General features: G+C 35.8%; 1 protein-coding gene across 1 annotated transcript; it reads left to right on the forward strand.

Moving 5' to 3' along the window:
* Positions 1 to 9,002: 9,002 nt before the first annotated feature.
* LOC131939677 (calphotin-like) lies at positions 9,003 to 15,261 on the forward strand. The gene is made up of 3 exons (XM_059298135.1): positions 9,003 to 9,211; positions 11,738 to 12,254; positions 14,746 to 15,261. Exons 1-3 carry the CDS (start codon positions 9,003 to 9,005, stop codon positions 15,259 to 15,261), a joined length of 1,242 nt encoding a protein of 413 aa, XP_059154118.1.
* The last annotated feature ends 9,363 nt before the right edge of the window (positions 15,262 to 24,624 follow it).

Here is a 24,624-nt window from a genome sequence, read left to right on the forward strand (position 1 = left end):
TGAATCCCCATACCCGTTTATGTGCTTTCACCATATCCTACTAAAAAAAATTAATATGATTGTTTTCAAATTCAAGCCATAGGTATTTATTTTACCCCGTGTACAAATTGAACCGTGTATTAAATATCTTTGTGTTCAATGAACAATACCATTAAAATATTATTTTCACATTTAAAAAATAATAACTGATGTTTACCAGTGGCGGAACTAGAAAAAAAGGGCCACCCCGCGAAAAAAAATTCTGGGCCCCCAGAATATATATATATATATATATATATATATATATATATATATATATATATATATATATATATACGAACATAGGATACTCATTTCTGGCCTGATCGGGTTTTGAAAACTGTCATTGTTTTTGGTTTTTTTTTTTTAAATTAAAACAACATGTGTGTGAGTGCATTAGTCTGTTTTGAAAATCTGTTTTTTTTTTTGCTTGACGTAATACAACCAAACCTTTAGCCGGTCAAAAGATTATAAAACCTGAAAGCTTTGTATGTGCAATGGTTTCTCGTGTTATGTTTATTTTATGTTTTTTCGGTATTTATATTATTAATTATAAATACATTTCCTTTTTATACTATGTGATTCTTTAGTATGTATTTTTAAAAAAAATAATAATTAAGAGAAGAAATTGCTTTTTAACTTGTTTAGTACAAATCTATGAGCACCCCTATTTAACTATTTAAAAAAGGGAAATAAATCATGGATGTGTATTGAACGTTAGCCTATCTTTCATACTACAGCTTATGGTTTAAAAACCAAGGGAAAAAGAATATACAAGAGCGTGGAATGGTGTCTATAGAATAAAGATAATCCAACCGCTTTTACACTATTCTTTTTACAAAGCAACCACCAAGTCAAAAATGCAAGACAATTAATATTTTTTTTAACTACAACAATTGATTATGGTCGGCTGTGGGCCCCTAAATGGCGTGCCCCCCCCCCCCCCCCCCCGCATTGCGGGGTCTGGCGGCACAGTAGTTCCGCCCCTGATGTTTACTGTAAATAAGTGTGACTTCTGCTATTGCCTTTCAGACAGCATTTCTGAGATGAGCGGCTTTACCTTGAAATAAATGTAGCTATAATCAGTGACGTAGCAAGGATTTTCGGGCCCCTATGCAAAAATTATCAGTGGGCCCCTTTGTCAGCCGCTAGACTACAACAGAGTTAAACGAAGAAATCAGCTGCTACTTCCGATGTAGGGTTTTAAATAATATAAATATTCGGTGTATTTGTTTTATACATCCTGGTTGTTTATATATCGTAGGCCTACTACCCGGTACTTTTGTAATAATGTTACAGGCTTACAGTTGATTTGATTTTTTTAAAGTAACCAAACACAGTAGCGTCACATGGCGGTGGCAGAGGTTCGGTCCGCATCTGATGACAACCTTTACGCGTGACACCTTGACGAAACATTGTAAAATTTACTATGTTGTATCCAGCTAAAGTATGTGAGCAAGGGGTGACATCCCACCGAAAGTGCAAAGTTGTTGGCGACAATTGAGTGACACCTTTAGTAAACGTGTAGAGTAACCGACCTTGTGACGCCCATAACCAAGCACAACTTTTTAACAATTGCTCAATATTTATTTAGATCTGGGTTTAACTTTACAAGATGATAAATTAGTTCCTTGAAATCCATTTTAGCTGTTCCTGTATGTTCTACACTTAAGATGGCCAAGTCACTGTCCAAATGGGCATATCTACAATTTGTTTCACAACAAATTAACCATTATTATAATCAGCAAATAATGAGATTAAAAAGTTACATCATAGACATCAAAACTCCTTCCGATCACCTTGGAATGTTAAAGAATGTTTAAACTAACTAGCGTACCCATCCACGCTGCTGCGATCTAGTCCCATATACCAGGTTAATGAAACATTTTGTAAAGGTTTCATCAACGCGTTACCAATTGTTTATTGTTAATCGTGTGACCTTGTTTTCTAAAACTGAGATAGTTGAATTGTAAACAATGCCACTACTTTTTTAAATTTCAGATCTTCGTTGCTGGGGTGCGGTTGTGTCCGCACTAATTATGTTAATCATCCTCCGTAATATTGAGGTTTTACACCTATAGCCAACCGCCTAGGGGCGTTGCGAAAGTTACTTGTTACACTAGGAAGCCGGATGCAACCTCTGGTTCGGTTTAATCATCGAACGTAGAGGCTCAAATTGACCCAAGTTTAGGGTGCTCTTATGCTTGATGTCATCCCCCGAAACCCGCCTCTCTTGCAGTTTGATCATTGAATAAGTAGTACCCCTGCAGGACGCGCAATCAACGGATTCCTTGCACTCAGGTAGCCGCTGGTTATTTCGGGGCGCCCAACCTATGCTACTGCTGGTGCGCTGGAGGACACTCATTCGATTGAGTCATCAATTTTAGTAGCCCTCCGTATCCTAAGTGGACGGTGCTCATTAAAACTAATATAGGCTGCACAACCGCTGGGGCGCCGGCTGATGCGCCTGTGCAATTTGATCGCGGAAGTAGTAACGCTGACCAGCTGCGTCGGACACACAATCAACGGATCTCCGGTGCAAAGATAGCCGCTGGGAAACTCTGGTTGGCAAACTGCACCGCCTTACTTCTGGGGCGCCGCTTTCCTAAATAAAATAAAAATGTAATGCCAGAAACCACCCCAAATGTCAGAGTTTGTTTCAGGCCCCATTTCAGAAATATAAAAAAACGGCCAAAAACTTTAAAAGTTTATTTGCAATTGGATGAAAACCAATTAGAGTGTTAGTAGCGCGATATAGATTAAAGATCAATTAGATCAACAAATGAAATTATATTAAGATAAAAATTTGTAGAAAAACATTGACTAATGTTGAAATTCTCTTGTGAAAACACTATCCATGGTTTTTTTTTATGGCTTTTATGGGTTTTTTTCGTGGATGTTTAGAAGGATGGAATTTCAGGAAGGGCAGACAGTCAGGAGGAAGGTGTACATTTACATATAAATGTAACAGTGCCGGATGCCAATCTCACAAAATAGTCAAAGTTCAAGTTTATTCATAGGCTAATTCTCTTACTGGCTTGCCAAGAGAATGCAGCAACGCCTTTAGTGTTTTTTATTACGGATGGGCCCTATTCGACCCCCCCCCCCCAACTGAATGCCACTGTCTGTATAGTACGAAAAATTGGGTTTTTTTTTTGGAACTTTTAATTATTTCTAGAGTAGAAAAGAAAATGTATTTCTATTTTCTTTTAAAGTTGATTACATAAAACAAATATTAAAAATTCCAATGTAAATATTTTATTTTTTTAAAGAGGGAAAAGGGCCCCCTTTTTGCCTTGGGCCCTATGTCTTGCTTACGCTAGCTTTACGGTGGTTACGCCACTGGCTATAATATTACCTAACATAATCTTTCCACAGATCTGACGAAATTTCATCATTTTAACTGACAACAGTTTTTTAAAAGCTAAAAACAATTCTTTCCGCATTTTCTCATTAAAAATGTAAATAAGTATGGTATAACTAGGTCATGCGCTATTCAAAATAATACTTTTAATTTAAAATATTTATCGGCTAAGTTTGAGGTAAAAAATTTAGCACATTGGGGTTTTCAGAAATACGAGCTTGTAAACATCATCAAAGTTTATAAAAATAAAAGCAGGGGAGGCAATCACAAAATGAATCAATAAAATTAACAAAAATAATTCAAACTCAATAGTTATTTAAAACATGAATATTTATTTTATTTAGTTGCTAGTTACATTAAAACAGGTTTGTAAGCTGTATATACAAAAAAAGAATACATCTCTGTATTTTATATCGTAATGAAATTAAAAAAATTAAAAACTATACCTTTATTAAATAATATGATCGGTCACTACTGATTAACAACAAGTAACAAACAATTCTTTCATATTCACGACAATAAAATTTTTGGCTACCCTTAAAGCAGGGTAAAATTTACTGAAAAACATTAGCTCAAAATTTCTTCTACCTCTTCATGTTATCTTGTACTAAAAAGCTACGATCCTACAAAATAAATGTATATTCTACACAGTTTACTTACACTGACACACCACTCTTATCCCGTTCCCGCTCAAATCAGTGTTAATCGCTCACACAGTAACCTTTCTGGTAATCCCTCCCCCCCCCCCCCCTCGTCACCCGGATAAAACACATTCTCTTAACCAACCAAAACATTTTTTCCTCAACTCGCTGCACGTTTCACTGCCTCTTAGTAAATCCCTAACCACCCCCTTCCCTTTCAACGACTTCATTACCACTCCCCACCCGGATTCCAACACTTTCATTTTACCTTTACTCCTGTTGCTGTTTATCCCGTTGAATTGTGTACAATACATCAAAATCAAGTATAACCAAAAATATGCCATGATGTAAATACTCATTATGTAAAGTTTTAAAATCCTTCGGCTTCATTTGATGTTTAAATTATGTAAAATATGTTGGTGTTGATGTACTAGTTTTAAATTGAAAATAAAAGCTTTTTTTTTAATTTAAAAAGGGTACATTTTTTATCAGAACATTGAACATAGTTCATAATCTACAACTGTGAACAAGTAATTTTAATCTTTGAACTCATTTTTCTCAAAATGTTGTTTTTGTGACTTAAGTACTTTTAGCACTAAGGTCTTCAGTTATTCTAAAATACATCACTAGTAGGGCTGTACTTTCTTTTAACGACTCAGACGTAAGATGTATAGAGCCGCAACCAGGTCTACGGGTCAAGTAGCTCAATGCAATATATTGTTCCAACCCATCCAGCCCCTTCAAGGACAGTCTCTTAAGACAGGTCTAAGAAGAGCTGTCATGTGCTCTTCAAGAACAACACTATACCAGTCATGATACCAGTCATTATACCAGTCATTATACTGACATTATACCAGTCATTATACCCGTCATTATACCAGTCATTATACCAGTCATTATACCAGTCATTATACCAGTCATTATACCAGTCATTAAACCAGTCATTATACCAGTCATGATACCAGTCATTATACTGACATTATACCAGTCATTATACCAGTCATTATACCAGTCATTATACCAGTCATTATACCAGTCATTATACCAGTCATTATACCAGTCATTATACCAGTCATTATACCAGTCATTATACCAGTCATTATACCAGTCATTATACCAGTCATTATACCAGTCATTATACCAATCATTATACCAGTCATTATACCAGTCATTAAACCAGTCATTATACCAGTCATTAAACCAGTCATTATACCAGTTATTAATAACAGCAATGGGCTCCTTCCCTAGGGCCCGTATCTCCAGTCGACTCATCAGCAACAAGCCCAAACTATTTCTCAACTATGATAGTAGACGAGACACGGTGATTTTTAGCTCATGTGCATTTGTCGTCAATACACTAGGCAAAACCATCACAAAGACCTCGCGCACTGAAATTCACAATCTACAAGACATCGGTAGATGGAACCTTGAGTTGGGTACTTGCCCCAATTCGCCTACCCCATAACCCCCACCCCCTACACTAATCAACGAGACTCTCATACAATCTCTACAATGTTTCAGCTAGAAAAAACCCACTCATCATCATCCCTAACACTGCAGAATTACAGTTTACACAGACAAGCCAACAACCATCCTACACTACATCACATTGAACTACAAGTATCAGAATGTTGTCAACACACGGACACGAGTGTAAATATTTAGCGTGAACCACAGCTCACCAGACCATTTGGGGGCTGGGGATGGTAGTGATAGAGAGGAAGAGAGGGGACTGCAAGGCGCGCTTGCAGCTTGTTTTCTAACGTCTCCAGGAAGAGAATTATATATATAGATATAGTAATCCGCGGTCACATACATAGAATTGAACTTTATATGTTAGATATAAATGCACTGAGTCTTCATCTCTATACACTAGAATAGGACTATGCAACTATTACCAAACTCAACAATGGGATTGCACCCATTCCTGTTCTCTCTAGGGCGAGAGTCTTGGAGTGGAGCCACCCGCACTATCGTTAGGGGGGGGGGGGAGCTTAATGAAATCTTGGGCCCCACCCTTTACATCTGCAGCCTAGTCAACAACAGTATCTCTAGATCTACATGAAGAAGAATGTCCAGACCTTTATTCATCTGCAACTGCATCATCTACAATAAAAGTACATAACTTCAAGAGGTCAACCAAACTTGTGAGGCCATATAATAAGACATCGCATTAGCAATCATCAAATTCTTCTACTCAACTATGGCAGAACTGACACTTGATACTTCTCCTCACAAGCCTTTGACGTCACCACAATGCATAAAACAAACAAAACACACTGTCCATGTACACTGCATTTCTAACTTCATATCAACGGGACCCTCAGATGGGTACCCCCTACACTTGACAATGCTACACTCATACTACGCCCATTCTGTAACAAAGTGCCATCCATAAACACAATCCTACACACTAATAATCGCAGCTGCTCTGTCTACACTGATAAACCCTCAACTATCCCACACTACATCAAAATAACCTCCAAAAACAAATCACTAACTATCCTAATCGCAAAAGCCGGGAGAAGACAAGCGTGTCAAATCTGTTCCTCCACCCTACACTGGACGAACCATTGCCAACAAACTCTTTCAGACATACCACTGCAGGAAGACCCAACAGCACAACCAACAACGCTAGCAAAAACAGCGTTTTTAATCAACGTCAGCAAGACACGACACAAGAGAACACCAGCACTCAGCTGCAAGATGCAACACCAAATACGCTGACACCGATTGTCAGTAATTCGACACAGTGCCCAAAAAAACAGAAGCCCAAAGTATAAGTAATTAAATATCATGTCTATATTCCGATCTGCCATCCCCCGTAGTGTTATATAAGAATATTCGAGAAAGTATAGGGGAGATTACTCCTGGTTTATTTAAAGGGTGAAAACATTTTTTTCCCGCATTTTCTGATTAAAAATGTAAATAAGTATGATATAACTAGGTCATGCGCTATTAAAAATAATAGTTTTAATTTAAAATATTTATCGGCTAAGTTTGAGGTAAAAATTGTTGCACCTTGGACAGAGATGTCGCGACCCTTCCCGGCATCCGGGGACAAACTTTCGATTTGCACCCCCCCCCCCTCGAACTTTTGATTTGCACCCCTCCCTTCAAACTTTCAATTTGTTTTTCCAACCCATTTCGGCGCCCCCCTAAGGTCAGCGCACGGGAACATATGTCCTCCCCCCCCCCCCTCGCTACGCCTTTGACCTCGGGGTTTTCAGAAATACGAGCTTGTAAACATCCTATATCAAAGTTTATTAAAATAAAAGCAAGGGAGGCAACCACAAAAATGAATCAATAAATTAAAAAATAATAATTCAACCTCAATAGTTATTAAATCATGAATATTTATTTTATTTATTTGTTATCTATATTGAAACTGGTTTGTAAGCTGTATATACAAAAAAAGAATACATCTCTGTATTTTATATCGAAATGAAATTTAAAAAAATAAAAACTATACCTTTATTATGATCGGTCACTACTGATTAACAACTATAAACTAACGACAACAACATATTTAGGAAAATAAAAATTTTGGCTACCCTTAAAGCAGGGTAAAATTTACTGAAAGACATTAGCTAAAAATTTCTCTACCTCTTCGTGTTATCTTGTACCAAAAAGCTACAATCCTACCAAATAAATATATATTCTACATAGTTTACTTACACAGACACACCACCCTCATCCCGTTCCCGCTCAAATCAGTGTTAATCGCTCACACAGCAACCTTTCTGGTAACCCCCCCCCCCTCGTCAACCGGATAAAACACATTCTCTCATCCAACCAAAACATTTTTTCCTCAACTTGCTGCACGTTTCACGGTTTTTTTTATATTTAAAAGGGTACATTTTTTTATTAGTACATTGAACACAGATCATAATCTACAACTGTGCACAATTTATTCTAAAATACATCACTAGTAGGGCTGTACCCTCTTTTAACGACTCAGACGTAAGATGTATAGAGCCGCAACCAGGTCTACGGGTCAAGTAGCTCAATGCAATATATTGTTCCAACCCATCCAGCCCCTTCAAGGACAGTCTCTTAAGACAGGTCTAAGAAGAGCTGTTGTGCGCTCTTCAAGAACAACACTATACCAGTCATGATACCAGTCATTATACCAGTCATTATACCAGCCATTATACCAGTCATTATACCAGTCATTATATCAGTCAATATACCAGTCATTATACTTGTCATTATACCAGTTATTATACCAGTCATTATACCAGTCGTTATACCAGTCATTATACCAGTCATTATACCAGTCATTATACCAGTCATTATACCAGTCATTATAGCTGTCATTATATCAGACAATATACCAGTCATTATACTAGTCATTATACCAGTTATTATACCAGTCATTATACCAGTCATTATACCAGTCATTATACCAGTCATTATACCAGTCATTATACCAGTCATTATACCAGTCATTATACCAGTTATTATAGCTGTCATTATACCAGTCATTATACCAGTCATTATACCAGTCATTATACCAGTTATTATACCAGTCATTATACCAGTCATTAAACTAGTCATTATACCAGTCATTATACCAGTCATTATACCAATCATTTTATAAGTCATTATACCAGGCAGTAGCGTAGCGAGGGGGGGGGGGGACATATGTCCCCGGGCGCCGAGCTTAGGGGGCGCCAAAATGGGTTGGAAAAATAAGCTGAAAGGTTGAGGGGGGCGCAAATTGAAAGTTTGAGGGGGGGGGGTGCAAATGAAAATCTCGAGGGGGGGGTGTAAATCGGAAGTTTGAGGGGGGGGGGGGTGCAAATCGAAATCTCGAGGGGGGGGGGGTGCAAATCGAAAAGTTTGTCCCCGGGCGCCGGGAAGGGTCGCTACGCCTCTGATACAAGGCATTATACCAGTCATTATACCAGTCATTACACCAGTCATTATACCAGTCATTATACCAGTCATTAAACCAGTCATTATACCAGTTATTGATGACAGCAAAGGGCTCCCTACCTAGGGACCGTATCTCCAGGCGACTTATCAGCGACAAGCCCAAACTATATCTCAACTATGGTAGTAGAAGAGACACGGTGATGTTTAGCTCATGGGTATTTGTTGTCACCTCACTAGGCAAAACCATCACACTGACCTCGCGCACTGAAATTCACAAACTACAAGACACGAGTAGATGGAACCTTGAGTTGGGTACTCGCCCTTATTCGCCACCCCCTAAACCCACCCCTAAATTAACGAGACTCTCATACAATCTCTGAAATGATTTATCTATAAAGAAATACCCATCATCATCATCCCTCACACCGCAGAATTACCGTTTACACAGACAAGCTAACAACCGTCCTACACTACATCACATTACATTGAGCTACAAGTATCAGAATTTTTTCAACACACGGACACGCATTAATATTTGACGAATTTGACGCTCTTAGTTTTTTTCGGTAACCGAACAACATGTTTTAAAGTAAAAAAAAAGTTTTTTTTCCTCATTTTCTCCATGAAAATGTAAATAATCATGCCTGGTAGTGTGGTTTTGAATAGAATAATTTTTTATTCAAAATATTTACTGGCAATATTTTGAATACAAATAAAAAAAATGGTGGGTTTTTTAGTAATATAATCAAGGAGCTAATCCTACATTATTCCCAACAACACTGTCGTTGAGCCGCTCATCGATTATGAAGATATAGAATAAGGCTTTGGGGTTATCACTTCAAGAGGTCAACCAAACTTGCGAGGCCATATAATAAGATATGTAATCAGCAATCATCGTATTCTTCTACTCAACTATGGAACTGATTCATGTTACTTCTCCTCACAAGCCTTTGACGTCATCACAATGCATGAAACAAACGAAAAACACGGTTCATGTACACTGCATTTCTCACTTCATATCAACGGGACCCTCAGATGGGTACCCACTACACTTGACAATGCTACACTCATACAAGCACTACGCCTATTCAGTAACAAAGTGTCATCCATAAGCACAATCCCACACACTAATAATCGCATCTGCTCTGTCTACACTGATAAACCCTCAACTATCCCACACTACATCAAAATAAACTACAAAAACAAATAACTAACTATCCTAATCGCAAAAGCCGGGAGAAGACAAGCGTGTCAAATCTGTTCCTCCACCCTACACTGGACGAACCATTGCCAGCAAACTCTTTCAGACATACCACTGCAGGAAGACCCAACAGCACAACTAACAACGCCAGCAAAAACAGCGCTTTTTAATCAACGTCAGCAAGACTCTGCTCAAGAGAACACTAGCACTCAGCTACAAGATGTAACACCAATTACGCTGACACCGATTGTCAGTAATTCGACATAGTGCCCAAAAACAGAAGCCCAAGGTATAAGTCATTAAAAATCATGTCTATATTCCGAGCTGCCATCCCCCGTAGTGTTAGATAAGAATATTCGAGAAAGTATAGGGGAGATTACTCCCGGTTTATTTAAAAGCTGTAAACATTTTTTTCCGCATTTTCTCATTAAAAATGTAAATAAGTATGGTATAACTAGGTCATGCGCTATTCAAAATAATAATTTTAATTTAAAATATTTATCGGCTAAGTTTGAGGTAAAAATTTTGCACCTCGGGGTTTTCAGAAATACGAGCTTGTAAACATCCTATATAAGTTTATTTTAAAAAGATCAAGGGAGGCAACCACAAAATGAATTAATAAAATTAACAAAAATAATTCAAACTTAATAGTTATTAAATCATGAATATTTATTTTATTTGTTTGTTAGTTATATTTAAACAGGTTTGTACGCTGTATATATAAAAAAAAAGATTACATCTCTGTATTTTATAACGTAATGAAACTAAAAAATTAAAAACTATACCTTTATTTAATAATATGATCGATCACTACTGATTATCAAAAATTATGGTACACCAACTCAAATTTATGAATTTTAAAAATTTTGGCTGCCCTTAAACAGGGTAAAATTTACTGAAAAACATTAGCTAAAAATTTCTCTACCTCTTCATGTTATCTTGTACTAAAAAGCTACGATCCTACAAAATAAATATATATTCTACACAGTTTACTTACACTAACACACCACCATCACCCCGTACCCGCTCAAATCAGTGTTAATCGCTCACACAGCAACCTTTCTGGTACCTCCCCCCCCCCTCTTCGTCACCCGGATAAAACACATTCTCTCAACCAACCAAACCATTTTTCCTCAACTCTCTGCACGTTTCACTGCCTCTTAGTAACTCCCCAACCACCCCCCTCCCCTTCAACGACTTCTTTACTACTCCCCACCCAGATTCCAACACTTTCATTTTACCTTTACTCCTGTTACTGTTTATCCCGTTGAATTGTGTGCATAACATCAAACGCAGTATAACTACAAACATGCCATGATGTAAATATTCATTATGTAAAGTTTTAAAATCCTTCGGCTTAATTTGATGTTTAAATTATGTAAAATATGTTTGAGTTTATGTACTTGTTTTAAATTGAAAATAAAAGTTTTTTTTTTAATATTTAAAAAGGGTACATTTTTTATCAGAACATTGAACATAGTTAATAATCTACAGCTTTGCACAAGTTATTCTAAAATACATCACTAGTAGGGCTGTACTCTCTTTTAACGACTCCGACCTAAGATGTATAGAGCCGCAACCAGGTCTACGGGTCAAGTAGCACAATACAATATATTGTTCCAACCTATCCAGCTCCTTCAAGGACAGTCTCTTAAGACAGTTTAAGGAGAGCTGTCATGCGCTCTTCAAGAACAACACTATACCAGTCATTATACCAGTCATTATACCAGTCATTATACCAGTCATTATACCAGTCATTATACCAGTCATTATACCAGCCATTATACCAGTCATTATACCAGTCATTATACCAGTCATTATACCAGTCATTATATCAGTCATTATATCAGTCATGATACCAGTCATGATACCAGTCATTATACCAGTCATTATACCAGTCATTATACCAGTCATTATATCAGTCATTATACCAGTCATGATACCAGTCATTATACCAGTCATTATAACAGTCATTATACCAGTCATTATACCCGTCATTTTACCAGTCATTATACCAGTCGTTATACCAGTCATTATACCAGTCATTATCGACAGCAAAGGTCTCCCTGGCCTTAGGGGCCTTATCTCCAGGCTACTCATCAGCGACAAGCCCAAACTATTTCTCAACTACGGTAGTAAAGAAGACACGGTGATTTTTAGCTCATGTGTATTTGTCGTCACCACACTAGGCAAAACCTCCACACTGACCTCGCGCACTGAAATATACAAACTACGACAAGACACGAGTAGATGGAACCTTGATATGGGTACTCACCCTCATTCGCCACCCCCTAAACCCACCCCTAAATTAACGAGACTCTCACACAATCTCTGAAATGATTCATCTATAAAGATACACCCATCACCATCATCCCTAACACCGCAGAATTACCGTTTACACAGACAAGCCAACAACCGTCCTACACTACATCACATTGAACTACAAGTATCAGAATGTTGTCAACACACGGACACGCATTAATGTTTGACGAATTTGACGCTCTTAGTTTTTTTCGGTAACCGAACAACATGTTTTAAAGGAAAAAAAAAGTTTTTTTTCCTCATTTTCTCCATGAAAATGTAAATAATCATGCCTGGTAGTGTGGTTTTGAATAGAATAATTTTTTATTCAAAATATTTACTGGCGATATTTTGAATACAAATAAATAAATGGTGGGTTTTTCAGTAATATAATCAAGGAGCTAATCCTACATTATTCCCAACAACACTGTCGTTGAGCCACTCATCGATTATGAAGATATAGAATAAGGCTTTGGGGTTATCACTTCAAGAGGTCAACCATACTTGCGAGGCCATATAATAAGATATGTAATCAGCAATCATCGTATTCTTCTACTCAACTATGGAACTGATACATGGTACTTCTCCTCACAAGCATTTGACGTCACCACAATGCATAAAACAAACAAAACACACGGACCATATACACAACATTTCTCACTTCATACCAACGGGACCCTCAGATGGGTACCCCCTACACTTGACAATGCTACACTCATACCAGCACTACGCCTATTCTGTAACAAAGTGCCATCCATAAACACAATCATACACACTAATAATCGCAGCTGCTCTGTCTACACTGATAAACCCTCAACTATCCCACACTACATCAAAATAAACAACAAAAACAAATCACTCACTATCCTAATCGTCGCAAACGCCGCGAAAATCAAGCGTGTCAAATCTGTTCCTCTAACCTACACTGGACGAACCATTTCAAGCGAACGCTTTCAGACACACCACTGTAGGAAGACCCAACAGCACAACCAACAACGTCAGCAAAAGCAGAGCTTATTAATCAACGTCAGCAAGACACGACACAAGAGAACACTAGCACTCAGCTACAAGATGTAACACCAATTACACTGACACCGATTGTCAGTAATTCGACATAGTGCCCAAAAAACAGAAGCCCAAGGTATAAGTAATCAAAAATCATGTCTATATTCCGATCTGCCATGCCCCTTAGTGTTATATAAGAATATTCGAGAAAGTATAGGGGAGATTACTCCCGGTTTATTTAAAAGCTGAAAACATTTTTTTTTCCGCATTTTCTAATTAAAAATGTAAATAAGTATGGTATAACTAGGCCATGCGCTATTCAAAATAATAATTTTAATTTAAAATATTTATCGGGCTAAGTTTGAGGTAAAAATTTTGCTCCTCGTGGTTTTCAGAAATACGAGCTTGTAAACATCCTATATAAGTTTATTTTAAAAAGATCATGGGAGGCAACCACAAAATGAATGAATAAAATAAACAAAAATAATTCAAACTGAATAAGTATTAAAACATGATTATTTTATTTATTTATTTGTTAATTATATTTGAATAGGTTTCTATGCTGTATATAAAAAAAAAGAATACATCTCTGTATTTTATAACGTAATGAAAAAAAAAATTAAAAACAATACCTTTATTTAATAATATGATCGATCACTACTGATTATCAACAATTATCCTATACCAGTACATATTTTGAAAATTTTAAAATTTTGGCTGCCCTTAAAACAGGGTAAAATTTACTGAAAAACATGAGCTAAAAATTTCTCTATCTCATCATGTTATCTTGTACTAAAAAGCTACGATCCTACAAAATAAATATATATTCTACACAGTTTACCGTGATTTACACAGAATTACCGTTTACACAGACAAGCCATAACTATCCTAAGCTACATCACATTGAACTATAAGTATTAGAATGTTCTCAACACACGGACACTCCTTTACGGGTTATCCGGTGCGTTGCGCAACACTACCCATACCTCGTTCCCGCTCAAATCAGTGTTAATCGCTCACACAGCAACCTTTCTGGTAATCCCCGCCCCCCCCCCCCCCCCACCCGTCGTCACCCGGATAAAACTATCATTCTCTCAAACAACCAAAACATTATGTTTCCCCCACTCGCTACTCGTTTCACTGCCCCATAGTATCTCCCCAACCACCCCCCTCCCTTCAACAACTTCTTTTCTACTCCCCACCCTGATCTCAACCCTTTCATTTTACCTTTACTCCTGTTACTGTTTATCCCGTTGAATTGTGTACATAACATCAAACCCAGTATAACCACACATATGCCATGATCTAATGAGAGCTGTCATGCGCTCTTCAAGAACAACACTATACCAGTCATTATAGCAGTCATTATAGCAGTCATTATCCCAGTCATTGTACCAGTCATTATACCAGACATTATACCAGACATTATACCAGTCATTATATCAGTCATTATACCAGTCATTTCACCAGTCATTATACCAGTCATTATACCAGTCATTATACCAGTCATTATACCAGTCATTATGCCAGTCATTATACCAGTCATTATATTAGTCATTATAACAATCATTATACTAGTCATTATACCCGTCACTATACCAGTCATTATACCAGTCATTATACCAGTCATTATATTAGTCATTATACCAATCATTATACTAGTCATTATACTAGTCATTATACCAGTCATTATACCACTCATTATTACATTCATTATACCAGTCACTATACCAGTCATTATAACAGTCATTATACAAGTCATTATACAAGTCATTATACCAGTCATTATACCAGTCATTAAACCAGTCATTATACCAGTTATTAATGACAGCAAAGGGCTCCCTCCCTAGGGCCCGTATCTCCAGGCGACATATCAGCGACAAGCCCAAACTATTTCTCAACTATGGTAGTAGAGGAGACACGGTGATGTTTAGCTCATGGGTATTTGTCGTCACCACACTAGGATAAACCTCCACACTGACCGCACGTACTGAAATACACAATCGACAAGACACGGGTAGATGGAACCTTACGTTGGGTACTCGTCCCCATTCCACACCTCCACCCCCACCCCCTACACTAATCAACGAGACTCTCATACAATCTTTCAAATGTTTCAGCTAGAAAAAAAAACACCCATCAACATCACCCCTCTTACCGCAGAATTACCGTTTACACAGACAAGCCAACAACTATCCTACGCTACATCACATTGAACAAGTATCAGAATATTGTCAACACACGGACACGTCTTTACGGGTTATCCGGTGCGTTGCGCAACATATAAAACAAAAACCATCAAACGGGCTTACAAAAAGACAAGACTAAATACAACAAAGGTTAGTTACAACACTAAAAAAAGGTTTAATGACTATCTACACTATTTACACACAAATAAACCAAGTCTATTCTAAATAAATAACACACAAGTAAAACACAAATCCTAGATTACAATGGCTGCTATTCACAGATATAAACTACACTAACCTGGTAGCTTGCATGTAATGAAATGAGGCAATGAAGCACACTGTCACACTCCTTACTAAACTGGGAGTGATCTCCCCTAAACTTTCTCGAAAATTCTTAAATAAGACAACAGGGGATGGGAACTCGGGATATAGACATCATTTTTAATCCATTTTAAATACTTAAACTTTTTAAAATAGAATAAAATCTCGTGGAAAAAGAATTGCACACCAAGTGAACGCCAAATAAAATGTGCATAATAGTGCGCAATATTATTAGTAGACCTACTTTATAAATTTACAGTATTTTTTTGAGAAATCGGAAATAGAGTAAATTACTACTTCCGGTCAACGGAAATGACTCACAATTTGACAGAAGGTAGAGAATTAGATCTCTTACTTACATGTGAAATTTCATTTATATATCTGAAATAGTACTCAAGTTATAGGCTTTTGAAAAAATCAAAGTAGAAAAAGTACCACTTTCGGTTATCGGAAATTGCTCAAAAGTCGATACGGATCTACGATTTTGATTAAATACTTATATATGAAATTTCATTAAGCTAGCTGTAACGGTACTCAAGTTATAGTGTTTTGCAGACACACAGGCACACACACAGGCACACACACACACACATACACACAGACATACGGACAAGATTACAAACATATATTTTTCCGACTCAGGGAGGTGTAAAACGTCGAGATTTGTAAAAATCTCGAATTTTTTTTTGCACGATTACAAGACTTTATACTTCGTATATACTTACTTACTTAATCCTCATCACTCCCTGTGGAGTATAGGGCAACAACAAATCTCTGCCATTCCACCCTGTCCTGGGCGAGCCACTTTAGTTCATGCCAGGTTTTTCCAGTAGCCTGTACTTCTTCTTCCATCTCCCTCCTCCATGTTCGCAGTGGTCTTCCTCTACTTCTCTTTCCGGGTGGGTTCCACTTCAGCGCCATGTTGGGGAGTCTTTTTTTGCTCATGCGTAGGACATGGCCCAGCCATCTCCATCTCCTCGTTCTAACTTCTGAGACAATGTCGTTTAATCCTGTCCTTCGCCATATTTCCTTGTTCGGGACTTTGTCGTCCCACTTTATCCTGAGGATGCGTTGGAGGGATCTTCTTTCAAAGCCTCTGAGTCGGCTGTCTACTTTCTTGTTTAGTTTCCATGACTCTGCAGCATAGAGGAGTACAGAACGTACATTAGACTTATAGATCCTTATTTTAGTTCTCTGCTGCAATGAGGATGATTTCCAGATCTTAGCGAGTCTGTTGAAAGCTTGTGCTGCCATTGCTATTCTGGTTGCAATTTCTTTCTCCATGCTGCCATTTGCTGATATATAGCTGCCGAGGTACTTAAAGTCTTCGACCTCTTCTAGCTCTGCTCCATTCGCAAAGGTCTTGAGAACACTTTTGGTTTTTATTTTCATTAGCTTGGTTTTTCCGGAGTTTATCTTTAGCCCATCTTCGTATATACGAGAAAGTAAAGGTTTAAAATGGTGTATCAAGGGAAGCAACTAATACATTAACAAATTAAATTAAAGAAAATAAAAACAATGCATAAACTGAATAAAAATATGACACATATATAAATAAATGCTTTTGTTAATATAGCCTAGAATAATATTTGAATAAATAATTTCCAACTTAACCACCGTATGTTTGATTTTATTCGTCTATTTAAGTCATACAGGGCATAGTTTAGATAAGAACGCTTACTGTTTATTATTTGACGATTTTAATGTATGGGATAAACATAATTGAAATACAAGTTTAATTTTGGCTACCCATTACAGGGTAATTATTTAAATTGTCCATTTTAAGATTCTCTTTTGAATTTAAATTTGATATAGTCAATAATTTATTTATTATTTTTAAAGATTAAGTAGTGTTTGAAAGGTAACTAAAAAAAAATTCATTAAAAAAACGTTTTAATAACACGCTTTTATGTTATAATGCACTAAAAAGGAGAAATATAAATTATCCACTACTATTTAAATAAATAAAGAAAAGCGTGGGTCACTTTAGTACCTGTTGGATACCTTTACTAATATTTGAGAAGAGACCCACGCTTTTCTTTATAGTCATTTAAATAGTAGTGTATAATTTATTTTCTCCTTTTTAGTGCATTATAACATAAAAGCTTGTTATTAAAACTTTTTTTAATGAATTTTTTTTCAGTACTTTACATGTTTTATTTACAATAGAGTTACATGACTAAAAACCATTTCGCGCCTATTGAACGTGATGACGCGTGTGGAGTAGTTGGATGGAACTGTCTACTAATTTGGTCAGAATTTTAATTAATTCATAAAAAATTTAGCAGGTGACCAATTAAATTGAATGTCATAATGCCTTCATGTCTTGACCCACGTTCCAACTACGAACCGTATCTGTCAGTTAGAAGTGCAAGTATTTTCGCTCGGGCATTTCGATCTAGACGGACGACAGAGGAAGTGATTTAAGTAAAAGCTTGAACAAATTTTTCATAAAAAACGTTTTAATAACAAGCTTTTATGTAATAATGCACTAAACAGGAGAAAATAAATTATCCAATACTTTTTAAATAACTATAAAATTCTTTACATTTTTTTATTTACAATAGAGTTACATAACTAAAAAATATTGCGCGCCTATTTAACGTGATGACGCGCTATTTAATGTGATGACGCGTGTGGAGTAGTTGGATAGAACTGGCTACTAATTTGGTCAAATTTTTTTATTTATTCATAAAAAAATTAATCTGGCGACACATTAATTCAAATTGAATGTCATAATGCATTGTCTTCATGTCTTGACCCACGTACCAGTTACGACCGTATCTGTCAGTTAGAAGGGCCTGCAATTTTGCTCGACCGTTTCGATCTAGACTGACAACAGACTGACGAGGAAGTGAGTTTAATAAAAGCTTGTAAACATGGGGCTGCATCAATAGAGAAGGGAAGACTGTATGTGTCTAATTGTTTTGTTATAATATAAATGGTGGGGGTTTTATAAAACAATGTTGTGTATCACTAGATTTACAGATTTTTTTAAAATTCATAGTTTAATAAATTTTACTTTTTTGAAGTGTTGGATGAATATGTGACACGACTGACCTTCGCATTATTCCTTTCAAACATGTCACTACTATATAAGGGATTGGCGTCGTCGAGTCGGTAAAGCTCTTGGTGAGTGAACCAAAAAATCAAACAACTGCTGCCTTGTAGTTTGTTCTTGGTTGTACAAAGCCTATGGAAGCAAATCCAAAAAAAAAGAAGGCTGAAATTGGAGTCAACGGTCGATATAGCGCATAACCAGTTGACACATAATTCTTAATTGTGTTGGAGGAGATACCTCGAACACTAGAATTAAGATCACTATATAAGATCTGCATGGGTTTTTCATTAAAATGTAGGAAGATATTGACTTTTCATAAAATAAAATGATGCGATCCCCATTCCCCATTAATAAACATCATTAGACAGATAAGTAGTAAAAATGTGTTGTGGGTTTTTGTAATAGTGTGTGGGAATATTTTATTTAATTGAACAAGTGTCCAATCTGCATTTGATGCTTTGTTTTTACCTTGGTCGTCCAAAGCTGACGCACATACCTCACTGCCTTATGTGACAAAACGACGTTTCATATATTTATTTTACGTTGAGTTGTAGTAGGGGTAAATATAGTGACGTAAATTGAGGTGAAGGAGGAGTAGGGAGGGGGGGGGATGGCCTAGCGTTATGTGATAGAATAGAGATAGAGTGGCTGTAAAAGTAGGCCTAAAATTGTGTGTTGTTGATACTTGATTTGGCAAAACGTGTAACAGACATTTTCTAGCATTTAGATTTAACAGAGACGCTTTATCTAAGCATATGGAAATATGTCTTAAATATATTACGTAGTTTAAATTATATGAAAAAATAAATCTTTTACTCGCACCCTTCAAATACACGGTATTACATTTTTCGCTACATTTTAACAGTGAAACACAGCTACCAGATCAACATACGTTTGTGTTAAATTCATGTATGCCCCTTTTCTTCCACTTTCATAAAATAAAAATAAGAAACATATTTTAAGTGTACAAAAAAAAATAATAATTTTTTAAAAAGTTAAAAAACGGCCAAAGGGCAATAACAATGTATAAATTACTTCTTAAAAAGAGACTGAAACAAAACGAGTTGTCTAGCTTTTATTTTGTCCTTTCAGGTTTTAAATTGAAAATTTCGGTTATACAACTCTTATAGTTTGCTACGTCAATTAAAGTTTTCCTTTTAAATGAATTAGAGAGAACGGTTTTTAAATATATTTTTTTTTAAATTTCGCAATATGCTACTAAACATAAAAATATTGCAGACTTTTCCACTCTTTGATCTGTTTTTTAAATTTTTTTTATAGGCTACTAATACAAGATTCAGGACAACTAAACAGATATATTTACGTAAAGATTAAGATTCATGACACTGTTCCATTAAAACAACATTGTACTTTTTTTAATAATCAGGTTGTTAATATCATTAAATAGCCTACTTTTCTTATATTAAACCTAAATTACTTAAAATAAAATTGGTTACCAAGGGTGTGCTACATGTTGTATTAAATTATTTCGCTAATCAATAAATGCTAACAATGTATCTATTGTATTTTACTTTATCATAAAAGAAACGTAGCCTATAAATACTCAAACATCAAAATTCTATAACTTAAATTGAAAATTTAATACAATCAACGCTTTACATTGAACATTAGTTTTTTCAATTATTTTTACTATTTTATCCTATAAAAGTTTTGTTTGGACGACAACAGCTTTCTGATTATAAAGGGTGTCAATTTGGGGGATTATAAAATGTATGAATAACACGAAACACAAGTTTGAAGATAATATTCTTCTATATAGATTCAAATAATTAGTAATCTGCTGTGTTTTTTAAATACATTTTTTTATTTTATTGGGTTTTTTTATAACCTATTTTCTACAAAACAAAAAAGTAGAAATAAAAATTTCGTAAGGCTTCCTAAAATAAATTTTTAAAAAATATATTAAAAAAATACCGTGACTTAAAAATAATGTCAGAAAAACAAAATGAGTTACGTCCCTTGGATCTGCAGTGCTTCGTCAGCGACCATATTGGCAGCGTAATTTGTCTGGATCTTTCTAGTAACATCTTTAGACAGGACGCGAGTGGTCTCCGGTAATGGCCGGGATGTTTGCTCTCATTGTACAGTATTTACCAGGCCCTTCGGCCTTTAGATCTTTCGTCTTTCTCTTGTTTACTTAATGGCGTATCTACAAATATTAAATGAAAATGAATGGGTTTTTTTTTTATTTTATTTTGTAACTGGGGAAGTAACATTAATATTGACAGAAAAAAATAAATGTATAAAATTTATTTACAAAGAAGAATAAAAGAAAAAAAATACATGAAAAATAATATTCAAATGCATTTCCAATGTTTGTTTTAGCTATGTTGTATATCAAAGCTTACCGTTGAAAAGTAGGTATTATGTTCATATTTTTTAAGAACATGACATGTAAATCTAAAGTAGCCCCATAGCTCTGAAACTGTGGGTTTTTTTAAAGTAAACTCTTCGGTGTGTGTGCCTGTCTCTCACCCCCCCCCCCCCCCCCCGACCACGCCTCAACCAAACGAAATAGACTGCATATAGAAAATGTATACTTTTAACAGTTCTACTGGACAAAACAATTGGATTGATAACTTTACAAGAGGCTTAAACACACACTGCTGACGCGAAAAAAAGTAACCATTCATGGACTAAAATATGACACACTCGAAATAGTTCGTTTAGTCTAGGTAACTAAGACCTACTGAATTGTTTAGTCAAGGGAAGGGACATAACCCCATTTTAACACATTTCTTTTTGAAGTTTAGTTTTCATCTCCAGGTTTTCCAACAACCCTGAGGACTAAAAACAAAGAGCAAAAGTAAAGCTACCTTTTTGGACCTGGCGATGCATGGCTAGATGAAGTAGAGTTCGCCTGTTTCTATGATCTCGGTATATGAATGGATAGTGTGGTCAGTACTTTTCCTCAAACGCTTTTACTTCCGCTAACGTCAGTCAGGTACCAATCGACTCATTTATGGCATAAGGATTCAAACTCGGGATCCGAACTCGAGACGTTTGGACCAGTAGTCTCGGGCTCTATCATCCTGAAAGGGGAGAAAATAATATAATTGAAAGTTTGAAATATAAAAATGTGTATTAAAACGCGCACTAGGCTCCTATACTTTTTTATTTTTTATTTTATTTTTATCTTTTTATTTTTATTTCATTTTATTATTTTTTTTTTATTTATATGTTTATTTTTAATTTTTTTTTAAATATTTTGTACACAGCTGTAACAATGCATACGAGCCGACCCGCTGCGTATCATACGCCGCTATTTAGTTGTTTTTTTCTACTTTTCAGTAATTTTTAATTTGTGAATTCGACAGTACCAATGCTGCCACTGAAAATATTTGCTTAAAAACACTAAACCCCCCTTCCCCCCCCCCCCCCTCTTGAATTCAGCCTCCTCTTTGTTACCTCCTCTAAGTTTAAAATCGTTTCAAACTAAATTATCTGCCCCTAATAGCCGTCACCAAACCCGTCTCTATGATTGTAAAATGTAAACAGAGTGAACAGTAGCGTACGCAGGGGTGGAGCAGGGGGAGCGGCCGCTCCCCCTCTGGCCATTTTTAGCAAAGTGGCGCCTTTTTGGAAACTTTTTAAACTCAAAGTTTTAAACATTGATATTTGTTAAAAACTTATTTTTGGTCGGCACATCTATGCAAATCACAAGATTTATTTCATGCAGCAATTAATTATAACAGTAATAGACTAGTAGAGTCCACGTTTACAACACGTATTAGCAGCTGTATCAGTTTGTCATTCTAAAAATAACCATTACGATGCATTGCACTGTTTAAAAAACCTCTACAGGCAGTACCACTTGGCAAGAGGGGTGTTAAGTTTAAGGCAACTGTATAATGTATTTGCTTACGAATAATTGAATTAGAAAATGTTACATGTAAAACTTCAATCATAATTACTTTATATATTATACAGTTTAAATCGTGTAATTTATTTTTTAAAATTACAATACAGACACAAATACAACTAATGTGGCACCTCTATTTAAATTTACTTATGGTCGAACTGCGTAGCGGTGGGGAAATTTTGACAAGGTCATCGACATCATCACGATGAAGTGGTAGTATTATGACAGTTTGATTACGATTACAAATTAAATGAAACAGTATCAACTTTCTATTAATACTTATTTTAGTTTACTAGATCTAGATCTATATTATATTTGAACAATGCTATATTTTATATATATATATATATTTATATATATATATATATATATAGGCCTATATATATATATATATATATATATATATCTAATATATAAAGCTCAATTCTGTAACGCATATGTTTGTCGTTGGCATTTCTACGGATTTAAGTGTTAGATCAATTATCGTGCGCGTTTGTCTAAATTTATGAGTTAAAAAATTACTATTAAAAGTGTTGGGAAATCATTTTCATTTTTCAAATTGTAGTAATAATTGTCGGCATGTTCATTAAACACAAGTTTTAAAAAAATATCATCTTTTACAAAAATTCTAATTATGTTTTTATTTAGTCCTATAGCGCTTACTTCCCTTTGATAAATTAGGCAAAACACAATTACTTCCCTTTATGAAATCATTGCATTAGTTGAAAAGCATTTACTTTTTAATTACTTTGTTTTGGTGTTGGGAAAAAAATAATTACATAATTAGCGGGGATTGATCAAGTGCAAATGTTTTAGGTATTTTACGGATAAGCTTGGAGTATTATAATTGTTCATTAAATTGAAACAGGCGCGTTCGTTTAAGTGAGTGCAAAAACTATGAATAAGTTGGGGTACTATAGTCGTTTATTAAGCTAAAACAGGCGATTCTGCCCCGGGCGTTTATGTTCGCGTTAGTGTTTTCTTTGTGTTTAGGTGGGTTTGCGTTAGTGGTTGCGTTTTGATTTGGTTCGTTTTTGTTCTTTCTTTTTTCGTTTTTGTTTTTTTTTTTGTTTGGGTTTGTATTTGTGTTTTTGGTTGGTTTTGCGTTTGGATTTGGTTTGTTTTCGTTTGCTTTTTCGTTGTTTTTTTTTTGGTATTGGTGTTTGTGGTTGGGTTTGTTGTTAGGTTTTTGTTTTCGTTTGTTTTTTCTTTGTGTTTGTATTGGTGTTTGTGGTTGTGGTTGGGTTTGTTGTTAGGTTTTTGTTTTCGTTTGTATTTCTAATTGTGTTAGCGTTATGTTTGCGTTTTGTTGTTTTGGTTGGTTGTGGTTTGGGTGGGCAATGCCGGGTTTATGATGATTACTAAACACACAGGTAATGGTCTTTAACGGAAAGGTTTTTCACAGAAGCCAGAGCAGGGCCTGGCCGGGACGGCTAGTATATATATATATATATATATATATATATATATATATATATATATATATATATATATATATATATATATATGGGAACAGGGCATTTCCCCCCTGTCAATTACCCCCCGGATATTTCCCCCCCGACATTACCCCCCAGAGTAATTACCCCCACTGTCCATTATCCCCCTGTCAATTACCCCCCGCCCAGTAGGACATTACCCCCCCCCCCCCCGACAGGGTTAGAGTTAGGGTTAGGTTTAGGGTTAGGTTTAGGGCTAGGGCTAGGGTTAGGGTTAGGGTTAGGGTTAGGATTAGGTTTTAGGGTTAGGGTTAGGGCTAGGT

Source organism: Physella acuta, unplaced genomic scaffold (assembly GCF_028476545.2).
Source record: "Physella acuta isolate Inbredline_101_S28 unplaced genomic scaffold, ASM2847654v3 ptg000289l, whole genome shotgun sequence".
Classification (NCBI taxonomy): domain Eukaryota; kingdom Metazoa; phylum Mollusca; class Gastropoda; family Physidae; genus Physella; species Physella acuta.

What these genes read in the sequence shown, in the direction of transcription:
- LOC131939677 (XM_059298135.1), top strand. Translation starts at nt 9,003, where the DNA reads ATGACAGCAAAGGGCTCCCTACCTAGGGACCGTATCTCCAGGCGACTT. An exon ending in ACGAGTAGATGGAACCTTGA is followed by an intron (nt 9,212 to 11,737) that starts GTTGGGTACTCG and finishes CAACCTATCCAG; the next exon opens with CTCCTTCAAGGACAGTCTCT. An exon ending in ACGGTAGTAAAGAAGACACG is followed by an intron (nt 12,255 to 14,745) that starts GTGATTTTTAGC and finishes GCGCTCTTCAAG; the next exon opens with AACAACACTATACCAGTCAT.